The sequence below is a fragment of the Calidris pugnax genome, unplaced genomic scaffold (genome assembly GCF_001431845.1).
Source record: "Calidris pugnax isolate Ruff unplaced genomic scaffold, ASM143184v1 scaffold25, whole genome shotgun sequence".
NCBI lineage: Eukaryota > Metazoa > Chordata > Aves > Charadriiformes > Scolopacidae > Calidris > Calidris pugnax.
This window is the reverse complement of record NW_015090805.1, coordinates 4,781,548-4,803,863: the sequence shown is the minus strand read 5'-3', so window position 1 is coordinate 4,803,863 and position 22,316 is coordinate 4,781,548. Positions and strand designations below refer to the sequence as shown.

The window sequence follows — 22,316 nt, the reverse complement described above, 5'->3', positions numbered from 1 at the left end:
GTCAAGTGCTACTTCTTCTTCTAACTGCCTAGTTTTTTTCCTTCCTCTTACTTTCCCAGGCAAAGTTTGGTCTGGGTCTTTAGTAAAGAGTATACATTCGCCAAAAGAAGGTTATTGTCTAATACTTTAATTTGGAGTCATGGGTGACCCTCCCCCGAAGTCTTATTTCTCTCCAGTCTCACAAAATATTTACTGTTTCCCAGATTAGATTTAATCAAGGGCCATGTGAGTAGGCAGCGAAGAAACATCTGGAAGAAAAGCACCATGTTTAAGAAAGAAACAAAGCAATCTTTAAAATAGCAAAACTGTAAACAAGACTTTTAATTGTTGTCTCTATCTGCCCTATTAGCTTGGGAAGGAAGGAAGGAGTAAATATGGGTTTCCTGAGCAAAAGAGAAGAACAGAATATTTAACTGGTTCTGTTTACATTCAGGTCTAAATTTTTAGCAGTGAAGAAAATGAGGTGGGTTTTGATGCAACAGGGACTAGTTCTGGGGTGTGCTGTGTACTGTGCATTCTGCTTATGACAACACTTGCTGTGTTAGGGATTTAACTCCTACCTTAAATCCTTCATTGTGCTAACTTGGCTTGTGTTTCCTGATGCAGAGGAAATGCATGAAATTTCTAGTCCTCCTTCTGCATCCTAACCTTGTAAGCTCATGGGACTTGTAATCCTCAGAAACAGGGAAGGAAAAATGAATCTATATAGATTAGAAAACATGGACTGGAGTAATGATCTGAGGTTGGTCAGCCATGTGTGTCAGCTAAGATGCTGTTTCTGATCAGCTTTATTGACAATCTGACATGTCTGTAAATCCAAACAGAACTCAAAAAGTACCCGTCAAAGCTTAAATTCACACTGGGGAAGATGTTTTCTAGAGAAGTTTTCAATGAGAAGCAGAGTTAAGTGACGGACAAATTGTCAAGCACAGAACATATATGAGAGAGCTTTGATTAATTTTTGTCTTTCATGTAATCATTGTGACTCAACTATTTTCTTTTTTTATTTTATGAGGTTAAAACTTGAAGAAATAATTGGCAACTCTCAAAAGACCAGCATAGGAATATTCACACTCCTTTTTTTAACCCTTTGTAAAGATTTTCCAGCTATCCATAAATTTTATTTTTATTTCATTTAGTTTACATTCCTTTACTCAGATACACTTATTTTGTTTATTACAATTGGGACTGGTGGCAAGGCCAATTAACATAGCTGCTGAACTCTGCTGGTTAAAAGCTCCCTTTTGAGTTGTACACAGCCTTGCCAAAATCCAATTGCTTAGGCTGAAATTTGTCATGTTGATTGCTTGCCTCAAGCAGAAGTATTTTGGAAGGGTTCAGCAAAGTCATTCCAGTTGTTTCCAAAAATGAGGCTTTAACAAAATGCTAACATGTCTAGTAATTAAAAACACTTTCTGGTGGCCTTCTTTTTCACTTTTCTGAGCCTTTGTCATTTTGAACAGAAATGTTAGATTTGCCATCTGGGATGTGACTTTTCTATCTTCAAAATGGGCCAAGTTATAAATGTTTAGAAGGACAAGTCTTACATTTGCATGTGTTCAGTGAAGCACTTAATTATCTTTTTTTAATAAAAACTCAACATCACTGAGCCAAATAGTAAGCTTCCTAAAACAACTAAACCAACACTATCTTCACAAGGCTTAAGGAAATTATAGTTTTCCTTAATTGTTGCTGCATGCTTCTGTAAGCTACACTTTCTCAAGGAACTGAAACTAAGAGCATGGCAGTGCCCCTTCTGTGTTCCCAGGACACCACAGTTGCTTAGAAGAAAATATACCTCCTTTCTTGGAACTAGATGGTCACAGAAGCTGGGGCAGGAAGGTCAAAGGGTGGAATGATGAAGGAGTTCAGTAACTCTCATCAGGAAACTAGAACCCCAGAGTATTAAGGAGGGTTTGATACTTTTGAATGAAAACTGGACTGGGAGGGAGGAATATGAATTGGGATGTGAGAACTAGAGGAGGCCAGGAGCCAGCTTGTTGTGAAGGGGCTGCCATGGAGTTCTGAGGTTAGGGGATGCCCTGGTACAGTTCTGGGGACTAGGACTAGCCAAATAAAGAAGCAGCATTGTTGAGGCCTACTGGGAATCATGATGAGGATCTAGACTGGGGAAGAGATGTGACTGGCCCTGAGTTTGTACAGATGAGGTGGAACAGAAATGGCCACCACATTTGAAGGCATCACTGAGCAATGAAGTCCCCAAGTCCATACCTTCCGTTGCTCATTGTTCCTTTCCTGACAGTTGTGTGAAACCCACTTGCAAAATCTGCACCTCATCCCATTTCCTGCTGATTCAAGTAGTAGACAACAGCCTACTACCACTGTCAGTTACTTCATTAAAAACAGGAGGTCTATGTGGTGGATCTAACAGTTCCAAGCAGTCATGCTGAGAAACTGTGTGGGTGTCCATATGTTGCAGCAGAATATTTTTTTTTTCTTTAAATCTAGGAAACAGGACATGCTTCTAAGACTATGAAGGTTGCAAAGTCAGGAATGTGAAATAGGATTTTCCGGAATTAAAGTTGTCAGTGCAAAATGAACTGAATTAATTGCATGATGGTAGTGATGTAGCTTGTTGTTTGCTAACTTTTCCATGCTCAATTTTGCAATCTCAATATTATTTTAAGATAGCTTTATGTGTGCAATAAACATACACCTTAAGCAAGAGGGAAACCTCTATTCCCTGGCCTCACTTAGATTTTCACGTCAATTAGACTATCCGGCACTGGGTTTAATAACTCTCTAATTGCAATTGCAGTACTTTGCTAAATCAATGCCCACCCTTCCTGATAAAATTGTTTTTAAATAGCAGTTGTTAAAAGGTGCCAGGTGAAAACTTAGTGAGGCGAAAACAAAGATAGAATGAATAGGAAACCTTCTTTTCTTCCAGGCAACCTCACATCAATAAAGTTGGTTTGTTTGTTTTGTTTTAAAAAGTTTTTATATTTTTTTGTATTTAAAATGTTTTATGCTTAAAAGCAAACCACTCTACCACCTTCTGAGTTTCAGACAGACCTTGTGAATTTGCAAGGATACAAAACATTTACTAAATATTTTTAGCAAATAATTTATTTTGGAACCTTGTGAAAGTTTACTGTGCTAGCACTTCCCAGTTTGTTGCCTGGAAGTTGTGTAGGGTTTTTTTGTGATTGTGCTTGAGGTAAAGGACCAACACGCACCCATCATTTTAATTGAAAAACCAAAACAAACCAAAAAAACCAATCCACAAATGAATGAGCATTTGCAGTGAGCACCTGCCAAAATCCCTGCACAGCTTAATGCTATTTCTCTCTTTTTCACTGTCACTGTAAGTCTTTTCAGCACAAGGCAGAGATCTACAAGGAGGACAAAGCCAGTCACAGACATACAGGGGAACATGTTGCATGCAAATCCACTGTTGCACTCTCGCCTTCCTATTCATCTTGAGGCTATATATATTGTAAAGGGGCATGGGGCTGCACTAAGGGGTGGTTGTGCATGAACCCTGTTAGGTGGGATTCCCAAGCAAAAAGAGGTGCTGCTGGACCAGGGTGGGAGGGAGAAAAGGGAGGACAGTCCCTTCTGGAGAACAAGGAAGCAGGGAATTCTCCAGGCGACGAAAGTAATTTGTTACCACTCGGGGCTAGAAGGCAGCTTGGGTAGTGGACCAGTGTGGTACTTCATAGTCACCATTTCCACTGGCAGCTCAGACATGCACTGTGCTTCAAGCATGTACAACCTTTCTCTGTGTTCGAAGTGTACTGTGTGGGTTTGTTAAGTGCACCATCTGTCAGGATAATGAGACCATTTTCCTTTCCCTGCTCCGTAACCTCCCGATATATATATATATATAAAGAGTTAGGAATATGGGCCTACCTTCTCCCTTCACTGGGACTTTATTGGAAAACCATGCTGCTTTTACCAACATTTAAAGAAAAAAAAGAAGAGATGTGTAGGTGTGATTAATCAATACATAGGTTATAAAAAGGTGTGTAGCTTCTCCTTGCTACACACCTGAGAATAAGCCCACTGCAACCCAGCCTTAATGATCTTTAGTCACTTAGTCAGATGCTTGTCAGAGCATATAACTGCATTCTTATGGGAGAACAACCCCTCCATCCTTGATCTGAAATAGCATCAAGTTCAAAAGAGGGTGCTGCCAAGTCAGGCCCTGGGACTTAGAAGGTTTGGAATTTTATTTTTATATGAGATGGGGAAAAGTTAAAAAAAAAAAAAGTAGAAGCAGGGTTTGAAGTACTGTCTAGTGCCTTTGGTGGCTGACCTTGCTCATTAATCTCTGCTACTTTGAAAAGGCTTGGAAAATTACATTACCCTGTACCATCACTCCTCACTCAATAAATACAGACGCTAAAGTCAGGGACAAGAAATCCCACAGAGCTTTGGTATTGACTTGTTAGAATTCCAGGCTTTAGCCTCACAATACAGTAACGGTATATAAGTAATGAACAAGCTGCTGCGAAGGACACCTTGCCCTTCTGGACTCATTCCCCACTCTTTTAGAGAATCTATTCATTGCCATTTTTTGTTCCCTTATGCCAAACAGTAAATTGTCCTATGTGACAATAAGGTCTGTTCTATTACTCTGTGAGAGGAAATTTGTGGAAGACCTGATCTATGCTCATGTTCTGTCTCAGAGCCAATAATCATATTAACCTTACTATCAGTGTCTACAGTAGGGGAGGGGAAAGAAAAAAAGAAGACAAGGATGTATGGGGGGGTTATATTTCTTCCATTAAGGAATAATGAAGCAGTAACTTGTGTGCTGTGGCATTTAAAGAACATATGTGCATACTTGTCCTGTAAAATCAGGATTCTCTATTGAGTGAACATCAATCAGCAAAGATTTTAGAGCCATGCCTGCTTCTTACTCACAGGTGCTGCAGAGGACCCAGGAAGGAAGGAGAGAGAGTTTGTGTTGGGGAACTGTGCTAGGAGGTGGTCACTATGTTTTTCTGTGCACTTCATGCAGGCTATAGTCCCAAGTCAGTGGGGACCTTCCTTGGCTTGGATCAGCAATGAGAAGCAAGTCTAGCAATACCTTTAGAAGGTGTCTTCTCTAGTACATGCAGTACACCTGGCTCATTCATTTTATTTCTTCTCCTTGATGTAGTCTCAGTCATGCAGTGGAGCAATGGCTGCCTTTGACACACACTAGGTGCAACAAGGATTCTTTGAGCATCTCCACTCTGCAGTAGAATGGCAGCAGCCATCACCTGGCTCATTATTAGCTAAATAGCAGAGCAGAGATTTGGTGTTTGCAGTAGCTTGCAAATTCAATTATAGTTCTCACAGCAACTGTCATTTGGCTTCTTTTTCACATGGAGTGTTTGATATCGCTTGTCCTGGTGTTAACTGTAATCCCTTATTAGGGAAATATAAGAAGTCTTACTAATATACACTTAAAATAAAGGCTTTTGAGCATGAAGTAGTGTCTCCATAGCACACAGACACACATACATACACAAAATTTCACTATTCTTGAAATAAATTGAAGGGATAGCAAGAGGTGCTGATACAGGTTTTTTGTCTGTTCAACTATATATCTATTAAAAGAGAAATATATGCAGACTGTTCAGTCAGCTCTTGAGGAAACATGAGAGGATCCGGATCAGGTGCACAACTGGCAGGTTCACTGGCAATCTCAGCAGAGGCAACAAATGTTCGTTTCGACCCTCTGTTGAAGGTGAACTGTTCTCTTCTTGCTAGCAATAGGGTGGAAGCACACAGATGGAATAGCGTGAGAAGGCATGCCTCTCTTTATTTTATTGTCTTCCTTCCTGAAGCAAATAAGATTTCTTAGCTGCTACAGTTTCAATGCAGTACCTTTCATAAGGGCTAAATAATTTATTTGATGAGAAAGAATTTCACATGAAATAGCAGATAAGTGTGTTCTTATGAAATTCTACAATGTGTAGTTTAGGCACCACTTAGGCTCAGGGAATGTTATTCATTTGATTAAGTATCAGTATCTACATTTGAACTAGTCACCCTGAGCTCCCTTTATAGGTAATAGAGAACTAGCCAATATAGGAAGGAGATTCAAGGGTGAGATTCATCCTCTCCCTCTTACTGCTATTTCAGTGCTATCATGCATTCTCCTGAGGTGCCCCTTTCTTCCTAAGCAAACCAGCCTGCAGGGGAAATAAACATATAATGTGGCTTTTTATGTTCAATGGAGACATGGTAAACTCAAATTAATGATTCTGTTCGGGTAACAGTCCAAGCAAAAGGAAACAGCGGAAATTTCCTAGAACCCTCCTGCAACAGAATTTCTTTGCTTTATTGTGGAAAACTACAACTCAGTAATTGCTTTCGGGAGTCAGAGACATTAAAATTTTGTACCTTTTTTTGATAAACCTTTCACTATACAGAACATTCAATAAGACCAGTCTGCATCAATCCAGCACTACATCTGGTTGTGCTTGTGGATGGTGGAGCAGAAGTTACAAAGCCAATTGATGCAGGAAAATGTAAGATCTACTGGCAGGCGAAGACTCATTGTTAATCAATATCTATCAAGAGTATGCTGGTATTTGCTCAGACTGACTGAACTACCTTGGAGCTGCTCCAGAATCCTAGGATCTGCATCCATCACATCTCTGGGGCTCTACCTATGGGATGTGTTTGGTTTTATGGAGGGATGACAAACTTTCTTTTGCCAAATACATTCCCAAAAGAATCTCTTAGAGCACGATTGTTCAACTCAGGCTGTGGGCTGGATCGGGTACCCTGTTACAATTTTCTTCTCTCTCCAAAGGACTCCAGATGCTTCCTTGGGCATTTTTAAACTTGCAAGCTCCACTTCTATCTGCAAGACTGTGAGAATGGCCCAACTGCCTCCACAAGCACCCGCAAGGTGGCATGTAGTACAAGATGTTAAAAAAACCCACTGTACATACCTGTATTAAAGCAGTGGCTTTTTCATGGTGGAATTGAGTAATTATCCTATTCCCAACACAGCCCACTGCCCATGTTTGTGCAAATAAAAGTTGCAGTATTTAGACATAATTTAAGAAGTTTGTTTCTTGCATTTAATCTATGTAGTAAAGTAAGTGATTCTCACAGGTAATCTTATTTACAAGACATTTTTAGATATTATGTGATAAGGCATAGTAGATAAACTACTTCTTTGCTTAAGAGTGCAACGTTGAATGGCAAAGCTCCATTCCTGTACCTTACAATGTTCACTGCTGAGTGCGTGGTTAAATACTCTGAAATTAAAACCTGGTGATGGATTTTACAAGAGGATAGTGTCTCCTCACTGTGACTTTCCAAGCTCTCATGTAACAGTTTTTATTAAAGTTACTGTGAAAACTTAAAATAGCTCTCTCATTAGTTGCTAACAGAGATCTGCCTGTATACAGTGACGTCTAGAAACTGCCTTTACTTTCCACTTTGGAGATAAGCAGGGCAGAAGCTCGCTCTTCATTTTCTTCATTTTGTGTGTGAAGAGAAACACCTTCTGACTGAATACCACAGCTCTTTTGATTGACTCTCCTCCTTTTTCTGATTGACAGGTTTTCCTTTGTAACCTATGCCATCTTCCCCAGCTCATCTCATTTTGGCAGTGCATGAATTTGAGCACCTTTTCTGCTACTTCTGTGTGGCATATTGTGATCACTGCCATTTCTCTGAGCTTATTCCCTAGCTACTCTTATAAACTGCAACGGGGTGGTGGGGGGAAAGTGTTCCTGGAAAGAGAGGCTGTTATGCAACACAAGGGAGGCAGTACCACATTGGAAGATCCCACATGTTCCTTGTAAGGGCTCTCAGGTGCTGTTGGTCATCACACAATTAATAGCAAGTGCCAACTCATTTTGAGTCAGTTCCCCAGCAGTCTAGAGCTACAAAGTGTTTTGAAGTGCGGGCAGCTACATCTTTATTAGAAAATAAAATGAACTGAATCCTTTTCTTTGACTTTGATGCAAAGTGGCACAGCATGGCTTGCATCAATGGGGCTAAACTCTCTTTCCCTCAAAACCCCAGGGTGTCCTCATTCACCCTGCCTGCACGGTAGGGTCCTGGCCATGCTCTGCGGCCAAAACAGCCAGGCAGGAACAGTCCCAGACGTGCCAGAGGCTGCGCCAAGTGCTACATGCTCCAGACAAGCTGTGGATGGTGCCTGAGTCATACTGTGGCCTTGCGTTGTGGGCTGGTGTAGCCATAACCTAGGAGGCAGCCTTGAGGAAGTTCTCCTGTTGTTATTTTAAACTTTATTGCTGGAGACACTTTTGCAAAGGTCACAGTACTGAGGGGTAGCGGAGGGGAGGAGAATTTATTGTTCTGCATTTGTAACCACATTAGGGTTCCCAGCCATGACTTGGAGCGCCCGAATGCTACCATAATAGGAAAGTCACTGATCATATATTAATCAAGCAGCTGACTCGCGAGGCAAGAGGGTGGCTTGCTTCACGCACCGCTGAAATGCAGCTCTTTCCACAGTCGAACAGCAAAGCTGTTTAAAGGCACAGTCTTTACCGAGGAAGTGAGAACTGGAAATTGCACAGGAATTAAAACCAAATCATAACAATTCCCAATTAAAACTTGGCTGGGGCATTGGGGATAACGTGCATGCAGCTGCAGGAAGAGACTCCCGTAACTTTGGACTGAAATTGTGAGGAGGATCATGGCACTCTCTCCTGGAGGAGAGGGCTTTATGGCTAAGTGTATTATCCCTGCTGGTGCAGCATTGTTCTACTGTGACAGAGGGACCTGACCGTGCCAGCACTTGATCCCCAGCACCACTTAGTTTTAGCTCCCGGAGACTTCCATTGCATTTGCCAGTCAGTCCAGCACTCCTCAGATGCAGCTTTAACTAGTAAGAGATGAGATTATACAGCTAAAATCACCATTTTAATTTGCTATGTTCCTAGTTAAACTTCCACAAAGTTTGGTCTCCATATGAGGATGTGAATTATGGCTTCTAGTTTCATGCCCGGAATACCTTGTAGATCCCCATTAACACTGACGTACCTGTCTATGCATCAGTTATGCATTTGTAAGCCATTTTAAAAGACTGTGATACATTAATTATTTTGAAGATGAGGAATAATTGCTTAAATAATATTAGCATTTAAATAAAACCAATTTTGTCTCTATTAATTGTTGAGCAAAAGCAATTCATCTGTAGCTGGGTATGAATTAGTTGAAAATATAATTTTTGTAAACTGAATTTTATTGCTGTTCCTTTCTGTTTCATTTTGTTACCCTAGTATACATACATAGACAATTTTGTGCTACTTCGTTTATCTTATGTCAGAAAGAGTATTGCTGCTTTCCAACATTATTAAAACTAGGAAAAAAAAGATCAGTCAGATACTTCAAAAGCCTCATGCTGAAACAACGTTTTTAAAATAATAAAAGAGCAACCACTATTTTCTACAGCAAAATTAATCTTTCAAATTTGAGATTAACAACACTGCATTACAAAAGTAAAGGTCAATTTGAAGAAGAATAGGTCTAGTTCCCTAATGAAGTCCTCTTCTTTATACCAAATTGTAATTTATAGTTGAATCAAATGATGTTAATTCTTTTTGGGCTTGCTTTGAGTGATATTAAGTGGCCAGTTGGTGTGGTTCAGACACAAAAATAGCTGATCACTAATAATAACCTTTATTTCCCTTCACACTGTGCTTTTGAAGTCACAGGATACTGCTGAGCTCCAGGGTTTGCTCTTCAGTTTCAGAGATGGGTGCTGTATGGGCATTACATTTCTCCAGCACCTACCACCTTCAAATAACTGACCATGGAAAATTAACACCATTGTATAAACCCATAACCTCCCTCACCATCGAGTGCCTACCTAATGACAAACGGAACTCGCAGCCCTTGACTTTGGAAGGTGGCACTTGAATGTCTGAATTCATTATGGAATGAAGAAACCAGAACAGATGTAGTCCTTGTCACAAAATGAGTATGTCACACTGCAGTATTTTTAATGAGTAGGAAGAAAAACTATTGTGTTATTCCTAAACTAATTAGGTAAAATTTCTGTCCTTAAAAATGAAGTAGCTGAATATTTGAGTTGAATTATCTGTATAACTGTCAGATAGTGATACTCCATTGCGCAGATATGGATAGGAATGGGAAGAAGACAGAATTTCTTTCTTGCATAGTCCTGTGGTTGCTGCTCAGAAGACTGAAAGGATTGTGCCTCTTGTGGCTGAGGAGGTTGTGGGACGATAAGACTTGCACTGGGGTGATTCCACGGAGGCCTGATTCTCCGTTAGCATTATGCTAGTGTGTTGGTAAAGCAAGTAATTACAAGGCTCCCAGGGATTCAGGTCTATTGCAAATGACCACCCAACCAGAGATTAGCCAGTAATACCACAAGAACCAATGGTTTTAAATTACTGCATCAATCTAGGAAAGCTAGACAAAAATTTCATAAAGTTTTCTTTCGTGACATCAGGTTCATACGTGTGAAAAAAATAATCTCTGAGAGTTTTGTGCCTAGACACTAGCACAGGAGACAGACAGAGCTAACAGAAAGGCCAGTGATATCCTCATGCAGTAAGGTCATTCTAGACAATGGGAATATTGCATCATACCACCAGTATCATGGAGTCTGTCCCTCAAAACACGTAGGTACTGTGCTAATGAGTTTTCATCAGCCCTATGTGCTATAACAAGCTCTTCATAGAAATAATTCTTTTTGGGTCATCCCATCACTGGAGAGCGCTGAGGCAAAGTCCTCACAGCAGCCTGTTTCCACAGATCATAGCTGCGAGCTGTATACATTAAGCTAGTGAGGTCGCAAAGCAGTGCAAGGCTCAAGGCTCTGGGGCATGTTTGTTCCTGGTACCACAGAGAGCAACGAACCGTAGGTGCTGAGCTGATGATGCCAGAGAGGCCTCTTCTTGGCATTTCATTCAGCAAAAGAAAAGGCTAGGAAATAAATGAAAGGAGGCAAGGTCAGATTCAGGCTGTCTTCTGCATGCCAGTACTACTTCCTTTCTTCTCTTGAGCTTGGGCAACATCCATTGTCCCAACGTTGCTATCTTTTCAGCTGTTTTGTGAAGTGAATCTGCTGGGGAGCAGCAGGGTGACCAAAACAAAGGCTCAGAGCCAGCCTACTGGCTAATGTGGCCCTAGCTACTGACTGGAGATTTTTTATTGTTGAGAAGTAGATTGTCTCCTTTCTTCAGCCATAAAGTCAGATACGGTGTTAATTTTCCTCCTCTTGCACAGAAGGAAAAGTTTAGATTGACTGCCCTAGAAGAAGATGAGACCCTGTCTTTCACTTCCTCACCCGTCAATTGAATACAGAATGGGAAGAATGGTCACATCAGTTCTTGCCTTTCAAAACTGGTACTTGCAAGGAGTTAAATCCATACACCTCAGCAACCATATGTTTTCTCTAGCTGACTGGTTGCTTTGTGGAGTCTAGTCAGATAAAATGACTCTTACCATCGCGTAAAGATAATGCTGCACATGAATGTCAGCATCCGTGAGATTCCTGCCCATTTTGGTCCTCTTTAATTAGGGACTGTTCTGCCTCATTGGACAGACTGGTGTAATAGCTTGGAATCAGAGTAGCATAAAGATTGTCACAGCTTGAATGATCTTTTGAGCAGTGGGAGGTAATGATCCTGCCTGAGGCAAAATACCGCTTCTGGCATGTTATGGGATACTGTGATTCGGTCCCACACTTCATTTAGTCTTTTTCCAAGTGCTGCAGTTTAGCCCCTGAAAAATGCCGTATTTTTATGAGTATATTCCATCTTCAGTATAGTCCCATAATTCCTGTTGGATGTGGGCTGGGTGAGCAGGGGCGGAGGATATCACTTAAGACATGAAATGTCAGTTAGAGGCTCCAGCCCATGCAATTTTTCATGCTGAATATTTTTCCAGAAGGTGACAAGCAATCTCTATTTCATCTGGAGGATGGAGAAATTCTGAGAATAAAGAATGAGCCCTCTTTCCCCCCAAGTCCATTGCACCAGCTTTTGCCCTTCCATGAACACTTTCGGGAAAGACTAGTCTGTTTAGCCTGCTTCAAAGATCACAAAAGACTGCTTTAGGCTTTTGGCCCATATGGAATTAGCAGTGTTTTCTTTTTCCAGTGTTGTCACAATTCATTTTACTTTATAGTTGAAAAGTAAATGAAAGAAATAGCTGAAGGCATATTTGTGAATAATTACACTTGCACCATATTTCTTAAGAGTTTGCTGGGTAGATTTGTTGTAAGATTTGATTGTTTTCCTTGTTACAGGCAGCTTCATTATCCATCCAGTGTTTGCAATGGATTATGAGGCAGTGTAGCAGATTGCAGAGACAGCATTCTAATGTTTCATCTGGAAATGGAATAAATAGATCTTTTTCAATTGCAACAATGTGAAATGAGCTTTCAGGATGTTAGATTCGGAAAACAGCTCATTAGATGCTGTTTCAGGCTCTCCTGCTGGGATGACTATTGCATATACTGAAGTAAAACCTGCACCCTGCAAATTGTCTTAGTCTGTAGCTCCAGAGTGGTGCTGGAGTGTGGAGTACTCCTTTATGATGGTGGGACTTACCAAGCAGTTGATGTTCCACTTCAAGGAGTTTGTTCCACCACAACTCAGATTTGCCTGAATTCAAACGTACCAAGAGTCAGTCCACATTAAACACATTATTTTGAAAAACTCATCAGATACTAGAATTTTGTTATGGCCGTGACTGTTGGTGTGAGATTGTTCTGTTCACCTCCCCTGTTGGCAGTGATCAGAACCCAGCAGGAACACATACTGGCTGCCCCTGCTTGTCATGGCATGTTCAGAAGAAGAGTGGGAGTCACTATCTAGGAGAGGGCATTTGGACTGAGTATGAAGAAATCTTTCAGGGAAAGCCTTGAAATAGCAGAGTGTAGTGAGAAAGGTTAGGGGGTTGGGTTTTTTTATGGTGCTAATGAAACCAAATCCCCACAGAAAGCCAAAAGTGGAGGCCAGTGCTTACCTTATGCTTTTTGGTTTCTCAGTCCTCAAAATCACAAGTAGTTTGTGAATCAAAGTCTACTGACAACAGTCATGTTTCTCCTAGTTTCCTCATGTGGGCCTGCGGTAGTCCAGGGATCCTCAGATATCCATGTGAAAGAAATCTGTGTGTAGTCTAGAAAGTGTAGATATCAACAAAAGTGTTCATGTGTGGCTGAGGATGGGGAGATAATCCAGATCTACCTTTATTGCTACACCTTAGAAAAAGGTGGCTTGTTATCAGACAGAACCATTGGCCCCTACCAGCAGGCAAAAAAAAAAAAAGCAATTCCAAGAGTAAAGCCTGTGCAAGTGCTTATCTGTGTTCTGGCCTGCTGAGAGTGGAAATTTCCTGGGTTTTTAGATCGCTTCCAAGCTAGTGATCCCTTGTGAAAGGAAACCTAGGAATAGGCAACAATGAATGAAAGAGGGACATAAATGTGGACTTGCTTTCAATTCTCTGCATAAGTTACATAATTTGAGCATTCAAATTCAATAGCCTGCATGTTTGAGATATATGAATAACTACTGACAGGTAAAAGCTAGTGTGGTGCATATAGAGTAGAAAGATTCCAAAAAGGCTTTCAGTTACTCATATTGGTGCAGTGAGGTCATCTCTAGCTTGTGCAGGTCCCAAGCACAGGCTGGGTTTTCACTGTACTTAAGTGGGTCAGTTCTTAATTCATAGAATCGTAGAATCATCAAATGGTGTGGATTGGAAAGGACCTTAAAGATCATCTAGTTCCAGCCCCCCTGCCATGGGGGCTTGGAACTTAGGCTCTTAACTAACTAGTAAAACAAAACCAATCTATTTAGTAGGGTTTGATCTATTTTAGATCATTAGGCTACTTTTAGTAAAGCAACTCAAGATAAAAATGAAAATCTTTTTCCCTTAGCATAGGCAAAGCCAAAGAAGGCACACCACTTAATTCTCTCTCCAGATTGACAACCATCTGTTAAAGGATCTGTGTTGTGACAGTCATTAATAGAAAATGTTTTGGGGAGAACTCCAAGAAGATCTACTCCCAAAATATAGGAAATACCCCATCCAGCTCTTTTCAGTTTAACACAGGACTTAAAACTCTTTAAGCAAATATGTCTGTGCATTTCTATATATATTCATATAGCTTCTCTCTGTATTCAAATGTGGATATACCATACATGTGTATAGAAAGATGAGCATAGGGAGAAAAAAAATACAGGTATGTCATATACCTTATATATAGATGATACTCATGGTTTCTTATAATGTATGTTATGCATCTATATGTAATCATTATATATATCTATACCATCTGTACGCTAACAATGAATTTCTTCATTACCCGTATAAATGTCTTTACCCTTTTGAACACTTCTGATTTCCTAATCTACAAGTCTAAATTATGGCTAAAAACTTCTCCTCCTACCCTTTCTTCTTAGTAATGGGAAAAAGAGAAATACAGAAAGAGTTAGTAAGCAATTTTGATTTTGATTTCAACAAGAATGGGTCAAAATATAAAGGAAGTCAGATAGATCTTGAGATATGGTAAATTACTGTAGATCTTATGGTAAACTGATGTAGTAGAGTTGATTTTAAGGCAGTGATGATGATTCACATCAAGCAAAGATTAACTGGCCTGGAAGTTTTAGAGAAAAATTGTACTAAATTCTGTGTTTTAAAATCTATAAAATCCTAAAGTTAAGATTGCTGAGTCACTACTGCAAGTGAACATACTGCCAAGACTTGGCTGTAATAGGAAATGAGTTTTACAAGCCAGATTTCATCAAAAGGTATGAAACCAATTGTGTCGACTCATCCATCCATCTAGCTTTCCCTGCTGACATTTCCAAGGGACAGTAATTTATATACTGAAAAGCTAAAATTGATGCATAAATTCGACTCCATAAGTGATACTCTTCTCTTTAGGGTAAGCTAATTGGACCCTATTAATAGAGGAAAGTTTGTGACATATGGACAAGTTAAACAGTTTTCATTTTCTAATTACTAATATCACAAAGTGGCTACTTTAGAGCTAGCTGACTAGACTATTTTTTTCACTCAAAAATTTCAAATGAAAAGTCTATATTTACATGTTCTGATTGAAAATTCTTAGTTTTTACAGTATTGTTTAAAGTCCTTTTTTTCATTTGTTTCCATCTAAAATGTTTTGATTTCTTGTCTTAGTTCCCTTTAACCCATAAATACCAAATCAACACCCCCCCAATACCAATAAAAAGTACTAAGTCGTTGTGAAAATGATAATTCCTTTTGAAGTTTGATTAATAAAATAATCTCAGTTTCTCTGCTGTGTACACAACAATGTGGAGGAGGTGGTAGCTGGCAATAGGAAAATTTTCACAAAGCACTATCTTATTAGTTTAGGAAACTGCTACAGACATTTCTCTTTCTTTAACAAGCTACTTTAAGTTTCTGTATATAACATGGCTTTAATGGGAGAGTTCAGTTTTCTCCTTAGCTGTGTCAAAAGCTTGTGAGCATAAGGAAGTCACTTTCAACCTTCACCTCCCTTTTCCTATGAAAAATAATGCAATAATTGTATTTCTTTGCTTAAGGTGGCTGTGTTTCTTGAATAGTAACACAAACCATGCTGATTCTTAGATCAGATAATAGTATGATTAATTTTGCCTCTTAAAATCTTCGTTTTGATAGCCTAAATTTTCATTATACTGAATAATCCAAATTTTGGAAAGCTCTCAAGCTGCTCTTTCTCTCCAAACTTTCTCTTTCTTCTTACATTTTCGTCTTTCTTCTGAAATGTAAAACAAAATATTAAGTGAACATTTCTTTTATGTTAACATAGCTGCATTGATTTGGTTATTGTAGTTAAAATAAAATAGTATGGAATATGCCAATCTTTCCCTTTAAGTATTTGCCTAGAATAGAGTGGAACCTGGTCATGGACACAAAAATGGAGTTCTGAATAAGTGCAAGAAGTAAAAGCAAGAAATACATGCTAAAATCATGAAATGGTATCCCTGTTCTATACTGGGAAGAAAAGAGACAGTAGGGAATAAGTTTCTTTTCATTTTAGTAGTACATTGGAAGTGTTTCCCTTGATTTGCATTAACGGTACTTCGAGTTGAGCATCCTGGAGGTATTAATCTCATGAATAAAAAGCAAAGTGGTTCAAAATGGGTGAATTCCCACAGGTGTGGTAAGTAGAGCTGTCTGCAGAATACTGGCATGGCATTCACTGCAGGACTGGGATTCAGCAATTATATAAGTGAGTTTAACAAAGAAGTTTCTAGACAAGAGAAACTCAGTGGTATGACAAGGTTAGTGGAGTGAATGTGCGTTCTCCCTTTTTTAGTCCAGGCAGATCAGGGTTATCTTTGCAAAGAGGGCAGGATTTTTCCCAGTGCTGCACTGTTAACATGTGGGTGGATGGAGCAAAATTCAGCAAAGTCAGCTGGGTTGTCCATGTGGCGGACGAATGCAGTTGAACCAAAAGCTGAGGACTGGGAATAAAGGAAGGCAAAGAGCCAAGGATTGAGGCTGAAAGGCAACAACAGAGCCCAAAGACAAGTGAGGGAAGCGGCACAGTGGCAGAGAGTTTGAAGATAAATGATTCAAAGGGGAAGAGTGGTACATGTTGAAAGGGTTGAGGCAGGAAACAAGTGAAAAGGATAGAAATTTGCCTTTGGAAGTATATGTCTTCCTCTAATGCAGGGGATGTGATAGGAACAGGGTCTCAATCCTGACTTTAAAATATTTTAAGGTTCCTTTGTTTTAGTGTAAACATGGGGATAAGGAGGGTCCCTCTGCCCCTCACTGTTGGCTCTCCACGCAGGAGGGGACTTACTCTGGCATCAGGGTGATGCCCAGTGACTGCTGAGCATCACTTGGATGTCACTCCTTGGTGCCTAGCTACCAACAGGCTTTCACAGACTCTGCCGTTGGGAAGGAGTGAGGGATTTATCAGCTGTGTTTGCTGAAACTAGTCCCATATTTTTTTCTGAATATGCTTCCCATTGTCATGGCTGTGTCTGGGAATGAGAGAAGGGCAGGGTTTTTCATTTGTGCTGTCCGGTGATTATCACTGTTTGAAAAAACTGTTGATGTTTTGTTTTGTTTTGTTTTCTTTGAGCAGATGGGCAGAAGAAAGTTCAAGAGGAATTTGACATAGACATGGACGCGCCAGAGACAGAGCGGGCGGCTGTGGCGATACAGTCCCAGTTCAGAAAATTCCAGAAGAAAAAAGCGGGGTCCCAGTCTTAGTAGCTACCTCACGGCTTAAAACAAAGTAATCCTGAAATGATTTATCAAGAAAATCAGAAATAACACAGAGATGCATGTACAGAATTTATCAATATTTAAAACCCCATTGGCAGAAAACAAACCATGAGCTTGTGTGTGACTTCATTCCAGATGTTTCACGCCCATTATCCTCTGTAACTCACCAGTTTACTTGATGTTGTAATAAAATGTTAGGGTGAAGTAATTAAAGTGTCTGCCTTCATCTGTCTTTTCATATTAATCCAGCAACCACAGCATTACAAATGAACCTAGCCCAGATGCCTGTTTTTCTCCTGACGTAAAGCTTGGAGACATAAGAGCACCGTATGTTACAAGGTTTTTGCTGGGGGATGAGAGCACGCATCTCAGCCCCGCTTACCTCATTTGGAGAATTCCAGCTGCCAGCCAAATGTGACAATAAAATTACTTTATTGTAATGAGCTGAGAGTAAAAAGTTGCAGAGAGAAGCTGGCATGAGGGGAAGAGGTGTAGAAAGCAGCGAGCAGTTTATTTTTGTCTTGCAATTATGACAATAAAGTGGTTTAAGTGGGGAAATTGTCCCTGTCCTTCCTCTTGTGCACGGTAACATTCAGAATTACCCAGCTTGGACCACATTGACTATTACGGAAAAAAATAATGAATCAGACACAAAATACAAAAAACAACCCAGAAACCTTTGGAAGTTTTGGGTTTGGTGGTTTTTTTTGTTGTTGTTTGTAAATATAGAAACTAACCCTCTAAAATCTCTTTTTGATGCAGCTTTTCACTCTCTATATAATCAGTAACTATTTCTATGCCATCTCTCTTTCTTTTCGTATTATTTTCAGTATTTGATGAGTAAATCATAACAGACTCTTGTCTCCATTTGCACTGTTCTGCATTGCACTTTATATGAGCCCCTTACTTTATCACTGTACTAGCCCAGCTTTTGATTAACAAAACCCAGCCACAGCAGCGTCTCTCTTAAATTGGGAAGTGCTTGTATTTTTTTCCCTGTTGTAAAACAGTAACAGACCAGTTTCAGGCAGGATCTAAGCAAGGATCTTGCCTGGTTTCTGACCTGATCAGGAAATGGCTGCCTATCATAGCACAGGAGGAAAGTTGAGAAAAGGTTTAAACACATTCCTTGTACTAAGAAAAATGAGCTATTTAGGTTGAGCAAGCGGGAAATGGACTACACAGAGATTTGTAAAAAAGTCTCATCCTTTTCTTGGCTTCATCAGCAGATTTAGGGGCTCCAGTAGGCATCGTTGTCTCTAGGGAAATCAGGGACAGAAGCGTTTTCTGAAGGACTGGTGTTTGCAGTGGTTCTCCAAAAAGGCAGCATGAGCCTCCCCTCCAGGGAAAGGAAGGATCTCACATGGATGGCAATCATTTTCCATGAGGGCCCGCCATAGCAGCAATACTGAAGGGGTGCAGAGTGGTGCTTAAAGGTGGGCTGCAAGACTGCAAAGGGAAGGCCCTCAGCCTTATGCAGGTTAAGACACTTAACGGTGCTGGGCAACAATTTAGTGAGGAGCCCAAACCATATGGTGGGTGATAGGAATTCTGAGACCACGCTGATTAGGTGGAGCCCTCTGAGATGTTGAGCAGAGGAAGCCTTATGGGTCCTGGGGTCAAGGTAGAAAGCCTGTGCAGAGATGGTATGTGAAGTGCTTAATAAGCACAGCAAGACTGGGTGGGAATGGACATGGTTTTTTAGATCTTAGTTTGGGGATAAACATCTGAATGCTGCCCAGGCTCCACCTTAGGCACCTCTGTCTGTGTCAGGTCCGGCCCTATGCATGATATATCACCTGCCAAGTCAAGAGTGCTCCAAGCTGCAGCTCAGTGCTTTCTCTCTAGGAGCATATTTGAGCAGCACTGTTTCTCTGCATTTAGGAATTTTACAAACAAACCTCAAATAACGCTGCTGCTGTGCTCAGAGTGTGGTTTGTGGAGGCCACGGATTCCCCACTTGTCTTTCACAGAGACTGCTCACCATATAATAATCACCTTAGCATAATAATTTAAAAATTGTAATGGGTTTGGATTGTGTTGGTGCCATTTTGTTTAGATGAACTTATATCTGTAATAAAAGACTGCATTTGCATTCTGCATTATGTCATTTGAAATAGCATGAGCTCTGTAATGGCTACTTAATTGAATAAAAACTATGGGTAAGCACTAGGCTTTTATATTTGATCTGACATTCCTTGGACTTAAATTTCCTACACAACAGGAATAATCATATGGTTGGGACATGGAGAAAACGATTACATTATTGAAGCACAGCAACAAGGGCTGTTAGTAAATGAATTACGGCTCTTTTAGCAGCAGGGCTATACTTTAATGTGAAGTTCAGAGTGGATCTTACAAATATAGTCTTAATATACATTGAAACATAATGAGGAGATAGTGAACTGGCATGGAATTTGGATTAATTGTGGCTGCCCCATCAGACAATTTCCTTTTTATGAGAATGTGTTTGCATCACAGATTCAGTTCCTGTTCCCAAGAGAGGAGAGCTTTCTCACTCCGAGTCTCGCTTGTCATTGATCCTTTGTTCACATCCAAAGTGGCAGTTTTTAATTTCCTTTCTTACCATTAACTCATACTTTTCAAAGACCCATCTGGATATTGCTGAGGTGAGGAAATGAGCTTGATTCAACCAGGAACTTTGCAAAGATGGGTAAAAGAGGACACTTAAACATTCCAGATATTGTATGTACCTTTTAAATTCCAGGCGCTCACTGAGCTCTCTAGTTAACTGGCACTACCTAGCTGGGGGTAACCAAATCATGGAAATAAAAATTGAAATTAGGTGGATATCTCCGCCGATAAACCAAAAGTTCCTTTAGGTAGCACAGAAGATTATTCAGAACAGTAGATTTTGCAGGAAACAGGGTTATCACTCCCACCACATACACCCACACCCTCCCTAGACACATCCATATTGCTTCTGCTCCAAATTACTGTCAGATTGTCCCAAAAGAGAATAACCTACAGTTGAACAACCAGAACAATTTCCTGAGCCTTAGAAATCCTTTGTTCACATTGTTGCCTGGACCGTAAAATAACCTTTAGAAGTAAACAGCAAAGGAGACTATTAGAAGTAAAGAAATGCCATCAGAAAGCACAAGAATGCCCAAATGAGGAAAACAGCAAAGGATGTGAATGCTATCAAGCGAAACACAGAAAGGCAAGCCAAAATCGACCTGTGGCTTGCTGAAGATACAGAGTTATAAATGAAACTTTTTTTCAAACACTGCTCTGACTGGTGGCCTACTGGACAATTGTGGGGATATGGGGAAGCAGAGGTCTTGCAGAAAGTATGCAAGATGCTCAGAGCAGAGGCTCCCACAATAAGGGTACAGGGTTCTTTTCTGCAATACATCAACCTGAGGAATTCATTGTCAAATTGAAATGCCAGTAGAAGAGGGTTTGGAGTATCCTGGCAAAATTAGTAACAACAGAGTAACAGTACTGGATGAGGTTCACCTACATCTTGTAGAGGAGCTCTGATACACAGCAGCTGCCTTGTTCAACCCATTGCTCATGCTGGCCTCAATTCCTGGGGAGTAGGTGGTGATGAATTAATAACAGACTGTAGAAAGGGCTCTAGAATGATTTGGACATTTACAAAAACTGGCTTCATTAGGTAGCTCGAGAGAAACTATGATATGACATAATACAACCGTAAGAAGTCAAAGCCAACCTGGCAGCAGCTGTGATTCACAAATCTGCTGGCAGTTGCTGATGGAGTAAACAGTTGGGTAGTGGTAACCCAGGTGCACCTGGATTTTTAAGAAGTTTTCACAGGACTCTCATGAACACCTCTTGGAGAAGTTAAGTGGTTTGGGAACAAGTGGTCAGGTCCTCTTGCAGAAAAACAACAGGTTAAGGGGCAGGAGCCAGAAGGGTGGGATGGCATGTCCGGTTCTCACAGGAACAGGGTGTCGCCAGTGGGACTCCGACAGCATCTAGGTTGTGCAATTTCTTAAAAAATCACCTGAAAAGGGGAATGATGAAAAGTGAGGTGACAAATTGTTATATCAGTGCATTCTACATGAAAAATCCTGTTCTTTGCTCCTTAGTTTTACAGAAGGCTCTTTGAGACCTGCAAAGAGAGGAAGAACATGTCAGGTCCGTGAGGGCACCAACAGCCCTAAGCGCCCCTGCCCACCTCTGGGGCTCCCTCACCCTAACCATGACCAGGACCCCCTGTAAGCCCCCTGGGGTTCCACCACCCTACCCAGGCCCCAGGAACCCACATCAGCTCCTCAGCTCCCCAGGGCCATCAGCCCCTGCCCCCGTGACACCAAAGTAGGGCCAGTCTCCAGGTCTCCACATTCCTGCTCTGCCACAGTCGCATCAAGCTGGGCCTATCCTCAGGCCCATGTCCTGGCCTTGGCCCATCCCAAGAGAGGTGTCCAATGCCCAGGACTGGGGGTGCCCTGGTGCTCAGTGGCTGCCCTGCTCCTGGATGCAGCTCCCATGGTCCTGGCCCCAGGGATCTGCCAGCCCCACTGTGCTCTGCCAGGCCCCAGGAACCCACATCAGCTCCTCAGCTCCCCAGGGCCATCAGCCCCTGCCCCCGTGACACCAAAGTAGGGCCAGTCTCCAGGTCTCCACATTCCTGCTCTGCCACAGTCGCATCAAGCTGGGCCTATCCTCAGGCCCATGTCCTGGCCTTGGCCCATCCCAAGAGAGGTGTCCAATGCCCAGGACTGGGGGTGCCCTGGTGCTCAGTGGCTGCCCTGCTCCTGGATGCAGCTCCCATGGTCCTGGCCCCAGGGATCTGCCAGCCCCACTGTGCCCTGCAGTCTCCCTGTCCACAGAGGGCTCTGTCTGTCTCCATATCCCAGTGTCACTCCCAGGGAGGCTAGAGGGGTGCAGATAGCTTTTGGCCATAAGTGTGAAGGTCAGAGGCTTCATGGAAACAAGAGACATTTCCCTCCCCTGGCTTATTTGCCCTCAGTCACCCGAGCTGCACTGCCAGGAAACTGGGAGGATCCCCCAGGCAGGTCCAGAGTGGGTGCAGCAGGGTCCCTGCCAGGTTCCTTGTGGCAGACCAAGCCCACCAGACTGCTCACTGAAACAGGCGGCTCCACTATCTGCTC

The 22,316-nt window shown here is 41.4% G+C and overlaps 1 protein-coding gene across 1 annotated transcript in view; it reads left to right on the top strand.

Annotated features, from left to right (window-relative positions):
* Window positions 1-19,391, top strand: part of PCP4 (Purkinje cell protein 4) — a 52,930-nt gene extending 33,539 nt beyond the window's left edge. The window contains exon 3 of the mRNA XM_014938257.1: window positions 17,069-19,391. Coding sequence (XP_014793743.1) covers window positions 17,069-17,196 — 128 coding nt within the window. The 3' untranslated portion in view covers window positions 17,197-19,391. The remainder of the gene's footprint in view (window positions 1-17,068) is intronic.
* The last annotated feature ends 2,925 nt before the right edge of the window (window positions 19,392-22,316 follow it).